The 16461-nt window shown below is 42.6% G+C and overlaps 1 protein-coding gene across 1 annotated transcript in view; it reads left to right on the top strand.

Moving 5' to 3' along the window:
- LOC126213269 (glycine--tRNA ligase) overlaps positions 1-16461 on the top strand; it is a 142636-nt gene that overhangs the window by 121276 nt on the left and 4899 nt on the right. The window contains exons 11-12 of the mRNA XM_049940933.1: positions 1620-1912; positions 8411-8598. Coding sequence (XP_049796890.1) covers positions 1620-1912; positions 8411-8598 — 481 coding nt within the window. The remainder of the gene's footprint in view (positions 1-1619; positions 1913-8410; positions 8599-16461) is intronic.

Below are 16461 nucleotides of genomic sequence, written 5' to 3'. Positions count from 1 at the left end.
TCTCTTGCAGAGTCTGTTACTCGAGTTTGCTAAACATCTCCGTAACGCTAACACGCTTACCAAATAACCCTGTGACGAAATGCGCTTCTCTATCTCCTCCGTCAACCCGACCTGGTACGGATCCCACACTGATGAGCAATGCTAGAGTATAGGTCGAACGAGTGTTTTGTAAGCCACCTCCTTTGTTGATGGACTTCATTTTCTAACGACTCTCCCAATGAATCTCAACCTTGCACCCGCCTTACCGACAATTAATTTTATATGATCATTCCACTTCAAATCGTTCCGTACACACATTCCCAGATATTTTACAGAAGGAACTGCTGCTGGTGTTTGTTCCGCTATCATATAATCGTACAATAAAGGATCCTTCTTTCTATGTATTCGCAATACATGGCATTTGTCTATGTTAAGGGTCAGTTGCCACTCTCTGCACCAAGTGCCTATCCACTGCAGGTCTTCCTGCATTTCGCTGTAATTTTCTAATGCTGCAACTTCTCTGAATACTTCGAGGGTGACGGTGACCGTTAGTCCGAGGGTAAGGTTTTCGACAGATGGCAGCACCGGTCCCGAAAATTTTGGATAGCACCTCATATTACAGGGATATGACCCACGAGATGAGGGGCTGGAAGCAGGGGTCGAGTAGTCTCTTTGTTGTGCCTGTCGGCAACTCGGCACCTCCTACTGTGTATACTTTTCATAACATTGTCTTTATTGTAATGTGTCGTATCACCTCACTTGTAACCACACCGGAGGATAAAAAAGATCGAGGGACGTACGGCCCGACACGCGTCCCGAGGTGGGTACGCTCACTCGAAGGCGGAGATAAAATATCTTTGACAGTGGCCCTGGCTTATTTCTGATAGACGTGGCTTTGGGTAACTGTTTTGTCGCCGGCTTATCACTCACCACAGTGCTGGGATTTGTGGCATCTTTCTTATTCACAGGTGGGGTACCTTTACGAGAGACAGTACTGTCGGCCTTCACGATACTGTCGTGTGGGCTATAGGGAATCCCCGCACTACGGTGGCCGTCAATTGTTGGCAGTAGTTCAGCCTTATTGTGTGATGACTGGCTGTCCTTCCACAGCGCGTCACAGGTGAGGCGTATCCGCACTTCGTGCAGGTGACTGTGCCTTCCCTGCTCGGAGAAATGCCTCTGGTGATACGAAGGGTAATGCAGATGCTGTACAGTGGTGCTATGGCTCAATGCCCTCTTGAGAATGGAACTAAAACACTAGTAGGGACAAAACATTCTCGCACGCCTAGTGTGTGTTCTCGTGAATGCTTTCCGTCGTCGGAAGCTGCATTGTCAAAAATTTTGTATCTTTACCTTCAAGTCAATGTGCCTCCCTTGTAATGCATTTTTGACTGTGTGCCTATATGATTTTTGCTGCTCCTTACCCTCTCGGGGATCATTCCTGGCAGTTTTTCACTGTTTAACAAAATCAACCTGTATATATATTTGGGTAGTGCAGGTAAATTTGTCATAATCGGAGGATACGGGGTCCAGATGTGCTGCTGCCATTGTGACAATTGTTACGGAAGACAGGAGCGAGCGCGTCTGTCCTTTGCTGTCACCGCACACACTCTACGGGCACAAATCTCTTCTCGTCGCAGAGAGTACGTGCTGCGCGGCGAGGGAGACGTGGAGTTCCGGTTGACGGCAGACATGCTGTCGGTACGGCGGGGGCAGAAGACGCTGCACGTGGAGGAGGTGACGCCCAGCGTGGTCGAGCCGTCGTTCGGCGTGGGGCGCATCATGTACGCGCTGTTCGAGCACAGCTTCCGCACGCGGCCCGGCGACGAGCAGCGGACGTACTTCTCGTTGCCGCCCGTCGTCGCCCCACTCAAATGCTCGGTGCTGCCGCTCAGTGGCAATGCGGAGTTCCAGCCGTTCGTGCAGCAGCTGTGTGAGTATCTCGCAACGGAGTATTGTGAGCAGTCGAAAATCTGAGACGGAAGCTGTGCGAGCAGATGTGGACTGGAGGAAAATGCTAACGTTCACTTCCTCGACTCGGGACGTTTCTTCCTCTTACCCGCCATTAATAAATTGTGTGACATTTGAACGAAACCCGTTCTTCTTTTTTCTCGGCCCTCGAGTTTTGATACAGTGCCAAAAAAATTATTAGTTACACCACACACGTAATGTAGATTACTTACCTTTTAAAACACACTGAATGGTAGACAGGTATAAGGGAATGCAGGCTTTCTCAATGAATTTCGATGTTGAAGTCTTCTCGGTTTATTGGCCGAGTTGAGGTGTCATTCTGCAGCAACATTTCGACAAATTTTGTAATTGTCATCTTAGACTGAAGTGTCAGGTTTGTGTCCAGTTTGTATGTTTATACACACTGGACCACAGGCTCCTCTGTCTCATCTGCAACAGCTATCACGGATAGTGGTGATAGTGGGGGCGCTCCCGACATGTTAGAGTCCTGGCGTTATGTCCCGGTGAAGGTGACTACCTATTCCGTCCACTGCCTTCGTTGATTTCATATCGGAACACTCTTGACACATTCTTGCTGACGCTACATTCGGTGCGGAGCTCAATTAGAAACAGAAATTCCAGTTGAGAAGATCATCGTGGACCCACATCTCCACTGCCTCTTTGATGGTAGAGTTCCAGAACCCGTACGTCTGGCACAGTACCTCTGTCTGTTAAAGATCTAACTTACGACCTTCGTAGAGGCTGTGCTCTGCCACTGTAGATTTGTCCATTTAGCTGAGGTGAATGCTTCTCGTGTGTTCTGAGCAGCTCTACTAGCTATGCCATTGTGTCTGGCTGATATATTTCTTGCCACTTTGCGACTGATGCTGTCGATTCCAGGTGTCCGTAGTCCTAGATCTCCAAAATCCTGGCAATGTCGGCTGTCGGCAGCCCACTGTACGGGTGGAACACCAGACACTTCGTCTTCTTCTGAATCGTCTTCTTTCTTCTTCTCGGTTGGCAGGAGAGCACATCTTATCTGTCGCTTCGAGTTGCTGTTCTTGCTTAAGGTTTCCCTCAGAAGCAGCAACTCGGTGGGTACTCTCTCCGCGACACGTACGTCTCGTGCTCTGTGCACCGGGATGGTGAGCACAGATTTGTGTTGTGCCGGATAAAGTCGCTATTGGCATTTAGGTACAGGTCCGTGTGTGTCCTTTTTTTCTATAGACATTATGCCCCAGTGTGCCATCAGGTTTCTTCCTTATCAGGATATTGCAGAAAGGTAGGTGTGGGGGTAGAAGTGGGTTTCCCAGTGGATGTAGAAGAAAACGGATGCCTGCCTTTCCACAATATCCTGATAAGGAAGAAAACTGATGGCACACAGGGACATTCTGTCTATAGAAAAAGGAGATATACGGACCTGCAATGCTAATAACTGCACCACCATCTAGCACAATATAAATACATGCTCACCATCCCGGTCCACAGAGCACAAGACATCTGAGGGAAACGTTACGCTAGAACGACTACTCGGAGACAGAGATAAGACGTGCCCTCCAGCCGAGTAAAAAGGAGAAAGAAGACGGTCCGGAAGAAGACGTACGGTGTCTCGTGTTCCTTCTGTACGCTGGGTCACCTGTGGCCAACATTGCCAAAACATTGCAGAATGACAATGTTAAAACCCTCTCTCACTCATTGGCTGAAATCAAAATTATAGTTGGCTCAGTGAAAGATGAGGTAGTACTGCAGACACCTGGAGTCTACAGTGTCAGTTGCGAATGTGGGAAACGATATACTGGTGTACTTCACAGTGCCGCTCAGAACGTCTGAGAAGCGTTCACCTCAGCCGAACGCACAAATCTGCAGTGGCAGAGCGCACACTTCACGAAGGTTGCACATTTGATTTTGGACAGACAGAGATAGTGTGGCAGACAAACTGATTCTGGCACTCGATTGGCAGAGAGGCGGCGGAGACACGGGTCCACGACAATCTTGTCAACCGTGATAGCAGTTTCCAACTGAGCACTGCAAGCAAGAATATGTCAAGAGTGCTCTGATGTGAAGGCAATCGATAGAGTAGACGGGCGACACCGGGGCCCTCCGACACACCAGGAAACCCCCCCCTCCCCCCGCCCTTTACTACCATCTACGATCCATCCCCCCAGTCACTGTCTGCAACAGCTGTTGCAGATGTGGCAGAGTAGCCTGCGGTCCAGCATCTATAAAAAGACAAACTTGACACAAACCTGATGTTCCCCCTTGAAGGTGACGAGCAGGAAACTTGTCAAAATGTTGCTGCGGAATGACACTTTTTACTCGACAGGTAACCCGAGAGACCTCTGTCTCAGGACACAGGTATACTGAAAATTGAATCGGGCACTACTTTTATGTTTACGATTTGTTTGATAACATCCAGTTAACAATTGCAATGTCAAAAATCAAAACAGTGTGTGAGTGAACTATGGCGGGGACAATGGTGGATTGCACCCGAGACAGTTGTGGCAACATTTGTGTTTCTAACAATGTCTATTTTCTGGATTATTGTAAATCCAGCTACACTTAACTTTATCAAATAGAGACCATTTTATAGAAGCCTTCTTACAACGAAGTATTTAATGTTTTCACCAATAGTAATTAGTATTATAATATTTTTAAGAAGTTTCCTTTCCTGTAGAAGTATGTGACCTTTTCAACCCACAAGTTACATATAAGATTATTTTTTTTTAAATTGTTATAGTGTGCTATGTCTGATATTCACATAGCCTCCAAGAAAAAAGGCACCACAAAGGAATTATCCGAATGGGACAGAAGTCGGTAGATGCGATACACGAGTACGGACGAACAAATGATAATGCTTTCAAAAAAATTGGACGATTTATTTGAGAGAAACAGCTCCAAAAATTGAACAAGTTAATAATGTGTCGGTCCACCTACGGCCTTTAAGGAAACAGTTGGTACGTTAGATCATCACAAACTCGAGATGGTCAGAGTGCCCTACCCCTAGCACTCCAAATGATCTCTATCGGGGAGTGATCTGACAACTTCGCTGGCCGAGGTAGGGATTACTGAGCACGGAGACGAGCAGTAGATGCTCTCACCGTGTGCAGACGGACATAATCTTGCTGAAATGTAAGCCCAGGATAGGTTGCCGTAAAGGGGAACAAAATGGGGTGTAGAATGTTGTCAGTGTACTGGTGTGCTGTACGGGTGCCACAGATAACTACCAAAGAGATCCTGCTATGAAATGAAATGGCCCTCCTGATTCACGGGCTGTACGACCGTCGAAAGTCGGATCGGCACCCCCCACTGTCTGGGGCATCTCCAGACTCGTCTTGCCGGTTGTGGAGGCTCATTTTGAAGTGGGATTTATCACTGGAGGCAATTCTAGTCTGGTCAGTGAGATTCTATGTGGCAGTGTCCAGCAAAATCATTACGCAGATTGGCACGGGAAAAAGATATTGGCTTGGCAAACTCCTATAAAGTGTTTAGGCAGACTTTGAAATTATTCACATACATAGTGACAGTAGTGCACAAATTAAAAGATGCCGATAGTGAAAAGTCGGTGAATTGCTGGGAACGGTTAACATCTTTCACTGAGAAGAATATCGTTGATGTTATCGATGTCACCTTCTGTACAGATGAGGCGTGGTTTCGCCTCTGCAGTCACGTTAGCACACAAAATACAGGATCACGGCTGACGGAGAATTCTCGTGCTGTGCTCGAAACGTCATTACGTGTTCAGAAAATTGGAATGTGAGTAGCAGTATCCAGATGGCACACACATTATTGGACCTTTAGTTTTAGAAGAAACTGTGAGCGCTGAACATAGCAGTTTAATGATCAACGATTTCATTGGCCAACTAAAGGGAGACTAATTAAACTACCCACGGTTTAAACGAGGTGACGCTACTCTGTATTCAGTCGGCAACACTGTGTGTCCTCGAGAGTTTTTTCGGGAATGTCTTGTCTAACTAAACCTACGGTCCCCTCACTTGACAGCTCCACCAGATTTTCTTCTTTGCGGAGCACCAAACTCTGTGGCGAATCGCAATCGGCCGTACATGCTTTGTGACTTAAAAACTGCTGTGACTGTATACTTATGAAGCATATCGCAGTCAGGTCAGCAGAAAGTTTTTACAAACGAATTAAGTGAGATCAGACTTACATATCTCCCCTACATATAGTTACTGACTTATGTTGTAACTCAGGTGCTGATGGGTGTGTATGTTACCAAACTATCAGTTGAATAAGTCGTGATTCCAAAATATTAACACAAATTCATTACACAAGAGTGGAAAAACCGATAAAGCCCACCTTGGGGAACATCAGTTTGGGTTAAGGAGAAATGCGGGCAAACGAGAGGCAATACTGACACTGACTTACCTTACAAAATAGGTCTACAAAAGGCAAACCTATGCTTACAGCATTTGTAGACTTAGAACAGCTTTTGACAATGTTGGCTGGAATATTCTCTCTGGAATTCTGGAGATAGCAGGGGCATAATACAGGGAGTGAAAGGCTATTTACAACTTTTATGGAAACTAGATGGCAGTTCAAGAATTGAGGGGTACGAAGGGGAAGCAGTGGTTGAGAAGGGAGGGTGACAGGGTCGTAACGTATTGCCGATATTATTAAATCTGTATATTGACGAAGCAGTAAAGGAAACCAAGGAAAAATTGAGAGAAGGAATTAAAGTTCAAGGAGAAGAAATAAAAGCTTTGAAATAACGTCAGAACAGCAAAGGACTTGGAAGAGCACTTGAACAGAATGGACAGTGTCTTGAAAGGTGAGTGAGTGTAAGATGAACATCAACAAACGCAAAACAAGGATAGTAGAATGCAGTCGAATTAAATCAGATGATGCTGAGGTAATTAGATTGGGAAATGACACACTTAAAGTAGTACGAGTTGTGCTATTTGGGCAGTAAAAAAACTGACGATGGCTGATGTGGAGAGGATATAAAATGTAGACTGGCAATGGCAAGAATGATGTTTTTGCAGAAAAGAAATTTGTTAATGTGGAGTATAGATTTAAGGGTTAGGAAGTCTTTTCTGAAAGTTTTTGTGTGGAGTGTAGCCGTGTATGGCAATGAAATACGGGTGATAAACAGTTTAGACAAGAAGCAAATAGAAGTTTTTGGAATGTGGTGTCACATAATAATGCTGAAGACTAGATGGGTAGATCATGTAACTAATTAGGAGGTACTGAATAGGAGATTTGCAGATGACATGGTTGTGATGGCAGAGAGTGCAAGAGATGGAACAAATGTTAGATGATCTAAACAAAAAATTAGAAGAATATGGAATGAAGATTAACAAGAAGCAAATGAAAAGCATGGTAATTGGAGGCAAGGGGAGAAAATACCATATGAAAGTAGGGGGATAGGAAATTGGGCAAGTGAATAACTTCAATTACTTGGGAAGCATAATAATGGGTATGTATTGTTCAACAGAAATTAGGAAAAGAATTGCAATGGAAAAAGAAGAATTCAAGAGGAAACAGAAATTACTTTGTGGACCACTAAACAAAGATCTGAGGAAAAGACTTGACAAATGTTACATCTGGAGCATTGCACTTATATGGTGCGGGGGCCTGGACATTGAGGAAGGAAAATGAAAGAAGATTGGAGACACTAGAGATGTGGATATGGAGAAGAATGAAAAAAAGTGAAATGGGAAGACCGAGTAAGGAATGAAGAAGTATTAAGGAGAGTTGGAGAAGAAAGAAATATGCTGAAAGTTATCAGAAAGAGAAAACTGAACTGGATTGGACATTGTTTGAGGAGGGACTGTTTATTGAAGGCAGGAATAGAAAGAATGGTGGTGGGAAAAGGGGAAGAGGAAAAAGATGATGTCAGATGCTGGACAATATAAAAGGAGACAAATATTCAGAAATGAAAAGACTGGCTATGGGCAGACAAAAGTGGAAGAGGCTTAACCGATGACAAGACCTACCGTAAGGCAGAATACCGTACTACTACTAGAGTAGAAGTGGGGAGAAAAGAAATTTGTGGCACCAGCTGAATAGAAGAAGGGATCAGTTGAGAGAACACATTCTGCGACATCAAGGGATAACTGATTTAGTATCGGAGGGGAGTGTTGGGGGTAAAAATAGTAGGAGGAGACGGAGGGATGAGTACAGTAAGCAGGTTCAGAAGGACGTAGGTTGCAGTAGTTATTTGGAAATGAAGAGACTTGTACAGGATATAGTAGGATGGAGAGCTGCATCAAACCAGTCTTCAGACTGAGGACAACAACAACAACAACGACACATTGAAAGTGCAATGTGCACAGCAAGTTTCTGAACATCTTGTACAGAGAAGTATTGCAGAGTTGTAGATGAGAGTCTCTGCCCTCTGCAGCACATTGTAGATTGTTGCTGTATTATTTAGTTTTCCTTCTGCCACATTCATTTAGTTGTAAGAGCCCAGAGATTCTTGCCGATACAACTGTCATATCGTCAACTGTCGTCTCCCGTACAGCTCGCGAGTTGACGCGGCTAGACATTTCGCACAAGGTGGACGACTCTAGCGGGTCGATTGGACGGCGCTACGCCCGGACTGACGAGGTGGCCATCCCGTTTGGCGTGACAGTCGACTTCGACACGCTGAAGGAGCCCCACTCAGCTACCCTCCGTGAGCGGGACTCCATGGGACAGGTCCGCGTGCCGGTAAGTAACATCTGCTGTTGGCAGTAGTGGAACAGCACACGCGTGCACACATGTGCGCACGCTTCCACACACACACACACACACACACACACACACACACACACACACACACACACAGTACAGAGAGAGAGAGAGAGAGAGAGAGAGAGTGTCTGACAGGTTAGTTTAGTTATCCTTGAACAAATCTTTGTGTTGCATCTGGACCTTAGGTTTTCCCCTTGAACGAATCTTTGTGTTGCATCTGGACCTTAGGTTTTCCAGGACCCCACTGATTCTGTCGTGTCACATGCTTGTACTCCAGAACTCTCATGTTGTCTGTTGTTGCTGCTGCGCCTCTGTTCCACCTTATTTGTCTGTCTGCTACTTGCTGTAAGTGCAAAGGAGGTATCTGCCTTCATCTCCTATTATCCAAACCGCCTTTATTCCAGGAGTAATAGTGCTGCAAGGTAGGCAGAAAAACTACTGCGAAGTTTAGAATGCAGGAGATGAGCTGCTGGTTGAAGTGAAGCTGTGAGAGTTGGTCGTGAGATGGGCTCAGACAGTTGACCGGGGTGTATACGCCCCGGTGTAGTGGTTAATAAAAAAGAAAAACAGAAGAAAAGAAAAGGTTGAAAATGTGGGAAGAAAAGGGTGAATAAAAAGGGGTTTTTAAAATCGTTAATGACTGTGAAAAAGGGAAAGAATGAAATGCAAATCGGACTTCCTATTACAGAAAAGTTATCGGACTTTGTGATTCGGAAAAGGTATTGTTGGGGTGGTCCTTGTGGCGTTTCTGAGCAAAAGTCAAACCAATTTCCACTACAAAAATTATTTGAAAAAGAACAGAGAATAACAAAATGTAACTGACAGGGGGAAGTGGCGCAGATAAGAGTTCATCCTTTACCATGTCAACATTTCTTCTTTCGTGCGGCGTCCAGGTCTTCAAAAATCTCCTACTTCATTTCTGTGTGAAAAGTAGTAGCTGCTCAGAAATCTTGCAATCGTCCAGGAATCACTAATTTATACAAATCAAAATCATCTTGATACTGAATGTAATTTATTTTACGTTGCTACTTCCATCCTCCGAATTTCATACCAACTTCCACAATACGTCTGCACATTAATAAGTTTTTTCGTCTTAAGGGGCTCCGGAACGCCCTATACTTGCAATGTTAAAATAATGCTTATAAATTACATCTTTCCTCACAAAGTATTTGTGGTAGGAAGTTGAAATTTTTACAGATTATTTATTGGAATATGGGCTACAACTTAACACAGGGATTTTACAAAATTTTAGTTCAGTTATTAAAGATGATTTTTTTTTTTCAATTGTAATGAAAATTCACAACACTTTTTGCAATTTTTTATTTATATATTCAAAAATGTACAGTTTTTTGGAAAAAGGCTGTGTTAAATTATGCAGAAGGTACTGTGTAACATTTACTGAAAGTTTGAAACAAATATGTTTGGAAGATCCTTAGAAAACATGTAATTAGTATGAGAAAATAAAAGTTTTGGGAATCGAGCGACAAAGATTGGATTAACTTTTTAGTGCATTCCAGGTCCATAGGATGGATTATCTTCATCCTCTGCAAACTCCTCCTCCAGCTTCCTCTTGTTCCTCCTCCTGTTTACTCTTGCTTGTATTTCTAGACTCTTTACAGCCCTGTCTGCAGCCCGAAGGCGTTCCTTGTCTAAAGCAAGCATCGCTCGTACCATGTTAGAACCTATCTTCATTCCCATATTTCTAAATACCTTGCACCTTACAATGTTGCCATCATTGAAAGTCGCAACAGCATCATACACACCAAAGTGAAGTGTTTCTATTCCAACAAATACAGTCTTGGGGACTCTCGACCATATAACACTATTTACACTTTCATTGGGGGTTTTGAGTTTTTCCGTGAATACACTTTTTCAACAGTTCAGGTGCTGCTAAGTCTCTGAAAATAGGTTTTATCACCTCCATTATTGCATGAGGCAGACTATGCTTATGAGTGTACACTTCACCAGTTAGCAATCCTTTGTTATATTTACACCAACTGTCTTCTTCTTTGGGACACAAGCTATGTTGGGGATTTTCATCGGTTGAAGAAGTATGAAAAAAAAGAGCCCAAACAGCCTTCTTCATTTCGTCGACACTTTGTGTATTTTGCCTAATAGCCATTCCATAATAGTTCTGTATTTTGTCAATTACACTGTCAGTTAACCTTCCCTTCCCATCCAACCCTTTACCATCACTGAGTTTTTGTTTTTTGTACGAAGCTTTCAGTCGCCGAAGTCTTGTTCCCATTCGCTTCTGTACGTGTCCAATACACTCAAATTTCTGCACTACAACATCATCACCATAGGGCTTCAGTCCTTGAACATGTTTGAAACTTTTAGAATCACCGTCACCAAGGTAATTAACATATCGCACTTTATCACACGCCTCAGAATGCTGGAATATACTGGCAACACCAGCCACTTCCATTCCTCCACTACTGCCACTATAGTTAGCTTTGCAATTATTTTCATGTGTACCTTTATATTTTTGTGGACATCTACAATACTTTGATATTACTGCTACATCTAAAACTTTCCCTGTATACATACTGGTGGCAGATACTACACCATGAAGAGATGTGTGTCCCCGTTTATGCCAGGTACCATCGAACGCTGCAGTCAAATCTCTGTTACCACTATTTTCCATTACTGCCTCTTCCACAGCGTTCTTCATACATTCTATACAGACATCTTCTACTTTAGACCCTATTAATTTATTATAGGTCGTAAACTTGGTTGGGGGATTTGGAAGATTCATGATGCCACTGAAAATTGCACCTGCAGTAGCACCCTTACCAACTGAATGCAAGGAATAAACAAATCTAATGTTGTGTTCGTAGATTTTGCTACCATTTTCTTCAGTTGCAGTTACTGCAACACTGTTCCAAAAGGTGGTCATGTATGAACACTTATCACATTTCAGTTGTATTTCACTAGCAAGTCCTACGTGCTTTATTATGGAGAGTTCCAGACCAACTTCACTACAATGAATACATCTTACACAGTTTGAAAAAATTCCTTTGAGAACCGACATATCAAATATTTCATTCACATCCGATTCGCCCATAAAACATTCATAGTTTTCACTCATTGAACCAAGCTTCTTCTGTGAAGTATTTTCTTTCCCACTTTGACTGCTATGGGCAGGTATACTTGAGAGGTTAGGTTCACTCACTTGGTTATCGTCTTTATTGTTTACAGTAATAACACACACCTTTGGCTTTCCAACATTTCTCCTTTTCTTAAAAGCCTTCAGAGGATTTCTAATAACTTTACTTTTACTCATTATTATACTTCAACAAAACAGAGACTCAAGAAACAGAATTAATTACGAATATTTTCGAGATAATGACAGAGTAAATAAACATGAAACAATCGACAATCACACCAGCGATATATATTGAACCATCACAGGTTAGCCACAACACATACTTTATCTCACATCACTAAAATGTACCTGATGAACACGGACGTTAATAATAACACCATTTGACAGCAGTTTAACAGCGCCACAGTGGGTCACGCCCATGTAGAACACATTTCAAAAAAAATTTAAAAATAGTTGTAGTCTTCGGAATTGAATAAATTATATATCTATTAAAAAGTAATAGTCTGCAGATTCAGAAAACGCAAAAAAGTAAAAATTGAACTTTTCATGATTTTGAGCCTTTCCGGAGCCCCTTAATCCGACCAAGACTAGCTAATAAGTAAGTTAAGCTTCCACTCTCAAGAGACAAAAGATGCATATAAAACAAATAGAGTTACAATTTTAGTACCTTCATTTTCTTATATATTTTCTCTGCCGTCGAGCGCTCGTACTGCTGCGACGGTGTAATTTATAGCTGAGGGAACGAGTGTAGCGCGGCGAAATTCAAAGTCCCACTACACCGGGACACCAGCAAAATCCAAGAAAAACCCGGAAAGTTTTTTCATCCAGGCAAAATCTGGGTAAAACCTGGGACTTCTTTACACTTCTGGGAATTTTTCATTGGTTCTGCTTTCAGTTAATTTTTTGTATCTTTGACTGGTAATAACTGATACTCTAACAAGGAATTTTACTTTAGCCCGCTTTTGCAGAATAATACTGCAGCAATAAAACACAAATGAGAGAATAACACTAAAATAAAACTTTCATTGCAAAGAAAATGTGCCCTTTATAACAATAAACACAGTGCGCACACACGTGTCTGCCGACACCAAAATGCGGCAAATGCTCTAGGGCAAAGACTGTGCAGCAAGATGAATTATGTTACATGTGAGAGAATGGGTGACGAATTTCTTGAATCATCAAGCATTTGAATCGCATTCGAAACTTAACACTTTGAGAACCAGCCACTTAGACAAACGTTGGTCACCGAAGACCAACTATTTATGCCATTATTTAAAACTTATCGGCATATGATATGTCTTAAAGGACTAAAAAAGACCAAGTTTCATGGTCAGTTTTTCATATTTATTGTAGGAGGGCTTCGTTTATTCCAACTTCCGATAGGCTATAAATAATAGACAAGTTCATAGAAAACAATTGGTTTATTACCAAAAGTTTTTTTTTACACTTATGGTTACTTTACAACATAATCACCAAAAAGATTGAGACATTTATTGTAGCTGTGGACAAGCTATGCAATACCCTCTTCAAAAAATGCCGCCAATGATTTCAAATGAACATATATGTTGATTTGAAGGTCTTTGTTGGTTTGAAAGTGCTGCCCTCCTTTCAGGGAAAAGGTGCAAGTCGTTGGGCGTCAGGTCAGAACTGTACAGCAGATGATTGAAAATGTCCCATTGCAATCGTTCAAGGAGCTGTTGAGTTGTGCCAGCACGTTTTTGGGACCCAACGAGCACAAAGTTTTTTGTAGCCTAAATGTTCAGTAACAATAGGGTGTACGACAGATCTCAAAACTTCCGGAATTTCCGTAGACAAAGCAGTTACGGTGAACCTACAATTTTCTCTAACCATTCTGTCCACTCGTTCAACAAGGTCAGCTGTAACGACAGACTTGCGTCCTCGGCCCCCTTCATCGTGCACGTCATTTCTGCCATCTTTAAACTTTCGACACCATTCGTGCACAGCACCGTCAGTCGTGAAGTTATCACCGTACACTCGGCTCATCTTCCAACGAATTTCTGCTGCGCTATTCCCTTCTGCTTGCAGAAACTTAATTACACTTCGTAAATCACACTTGGCGGGAGCAATAATGATGGCAGCTATGTTTACATTGCTGTAGTGCAATGCAATCTGATGCCTCGAGGTTGGCAATGGCGGAGTGTGTAGTGCAAGAATCGTGCAGTAGCATACAGTGCATGTCCACTTTCTGCCGTTCGCGTAACTTCTATACTAAGTGATCGGACGTTGGGAAAAAAAAGCTCTTGTACTTCTTTCATAGATTTCAATAGCAAAAAGTGTAATTATCCTTTAAAAAAAAGTGTGAGGCGAATTCCTGAGCAGTTTCACACATAATTGGCTTTTCCGTGGGAAAGTCAAAGTGCTGGATGGATCATTTACTCAGCGAGGTAACCCACAAAAAGTTCAGGGCACGGGAGTGAAATTTATAATTGCGCTTTTCAGAAATATTCAGCTGCTGCCATTTAAACAGTGCTCTTGGGATGCTGCATAGGTGTACTGTATGTGTATTAATTTAATCCATTAACTTTTCCTATTTAAGTGTTTGTGCTACTAACAGCTATGTTGCTATTGGTTGTCCACATCATGTGTATTATACTCTGAATATCTGCTGTCATTGCCTGGTGAGATCACGGGATGTGAGTTATGATTGGCTGACAAAAGTACATCACAATCTTTATTTCTAGCAAAGATCTTTCCCAAATGCCCTTTTTTTCCTGAGTTTCATTTCATAAAGAGCTGGGAAGTTGTACACTGGTGTATAAAACCTTTACCATTCTAAGGATTTTTAAGTTTTACAGCTCCAAGGGAAAGTGCATTGTCACTTAAACATGGAAGAAAATGTACTTCCACATAGGGTACAGTGTATTTTCACCTGGGAAAAAGTGGATTTTTCACCAAGAGAGAAGCATATTTCTAACTGTAGAATGCGGGGAAAATCAGAGTTTTTTTTTTTTTTTTCCTTGTTTGCATGTAAACCTTTTTCATTTGGTAGAGCATTTGCCTACAAAAGCTAAAGGTACCAGACTGAAGTCCTGGCACACAGTTTCAATCTGCCAGGAAGTTTGATTATCAGACTTCCTTGCAGATTAAAACTGTGTGCTGGGTTTTAACGGTTACATAAGACCACACATAATAAACGTGAAGGCTTCAGTTCAGTGATAATTTTAGGTGCTTACGAGCAGCCGTGCGACCATTAAATCCAAGTTTTCTCACCTCCTGCCTAACTGTCACAATACTTGCAGTGGATCCTAATGGAGTTTGGAATTCTTGTGTGTTGGTCTGCCTATTACACATTACAACCCTCTTTAACCGTCGACAGTCTCTGTCAGTCTACAGATGAGGTCGGCCTGTACGCTTTTGTGCTGTACATTTGCCTTCACATTTCTAGCTCACTATCACATTGGAAACAGTGGACCTACAGATGTTTAGGAGAGGAAATCTCGCTTACAGGCGTGTCACACAAGTGACACCCAATCACTTGACCACGTTCAAAGTCCGTGAGTTCTGTGGAGCAACCCATTCTACTCTCTGACAATGTCTAATGACTACTGAGGTCACTGATATGGAGTACCTGGCAGTAGGCAGCACAGTGAACCTAAACATGAAAAACATTTATTTTCAGTGGTGTCCGGATACTTTCGAGCACATAGTGTACCAGATTGATTTTCGCTTATAACTTTCAACTCGTTTGTTTCCAAACCAGGGGGCTTATCTCAAACTGATACATTTACCCATCTCCAGCATCCCTGAAAGTGTGTAATACCATCACAGAATTACCCTGTATTTACATACATTTACAGGCACCGGGGCCTGTAACTTTGACGTTCTGCAGAGTCGTTGGATGGCATTTTTGGACACGGGTTCCTATGTGAAACTTGATGTACTAAGTCCCCTCTTCAACGTCTAGGAACGTGCAATACAAATTGTGAAAGACCCTGTACATCTTGCATTGCAATTCGCATAAGTATCAGCATCACAAAAGTTTTAAAGCAAAAAATGGTTGGGCTGATATACATTAAAATTATAGCTGAATTAAGTAAGAATGAAAATGGTTAAATTTGCAGATACGGAGGACATCAGACAATAAAACCTTTAGCTACATTACTGAACCTCAGAGTAATAGGCACGACACGAGGTGCTACCAAAAACAGTAGTTCTGCAGTGTAGTCTCCTGCCATACGGAAACAATGAAGCACCAGCAAGGGAGAAGAAATTTAAATGAAACTTCACACACTGAGAGTGTTTGTTACATTATTTCAGTGATAACAAAGTCAAGTCAACTTTACAATCAATTTGGCAATACAGACCCACTTTTCAGTACGATGTCATACCCTTCTGACCTAGATGTATGCACCGATTCGGATGTGAAAGATGTCATAAAGCTGTTGTATCCTCTACTGAGGCAAGCTGGACTGCAACTACTGTAACTGCTCCTCGGCGGACACTGGCATTCGGACAGTCGACGTCTTAGCCGGCGTGGATTACACGTGTATTCTCGAGCTTCGAGGATCTTGTTGGCAGTGTGAGTACATCAACATCACACAAATATTTCCAGAATCAAATCTTCGCCCTGTCGTGGAGTGTGCGCTTATACGAATCTCCCTGGCATATCAAAACCGTGTGCCAGACGAGACTCGAACTCTGGACTTATTATATGTTGAGCAACTGTAAGGCATTTTTCAAAACCTTTGCTGCCTAAAAGGATGGCATTC

This window comes from Schistocerca nitens, chromosome 11 (genome assembly GCF_023898315.1).
Source record: "Schistocerca nitens isolate TAMUIC-IGC-003100 chromosome 11, iqSchNite1.1, whole genome shotgun sequence".
NCBI classification, from domain to species: domain Eukaryota; kingdom Metazoa; phylum Arthropoda; class Insecta; order Orthoptera; family Acrididae; genus Schistocerca; species Schistocerca nitens.
The sequence above is the reverse complement of the archived record's forward strand: the minus strand, read 5'-3'. Positions and strand labels throughout refer to the sequence as shown.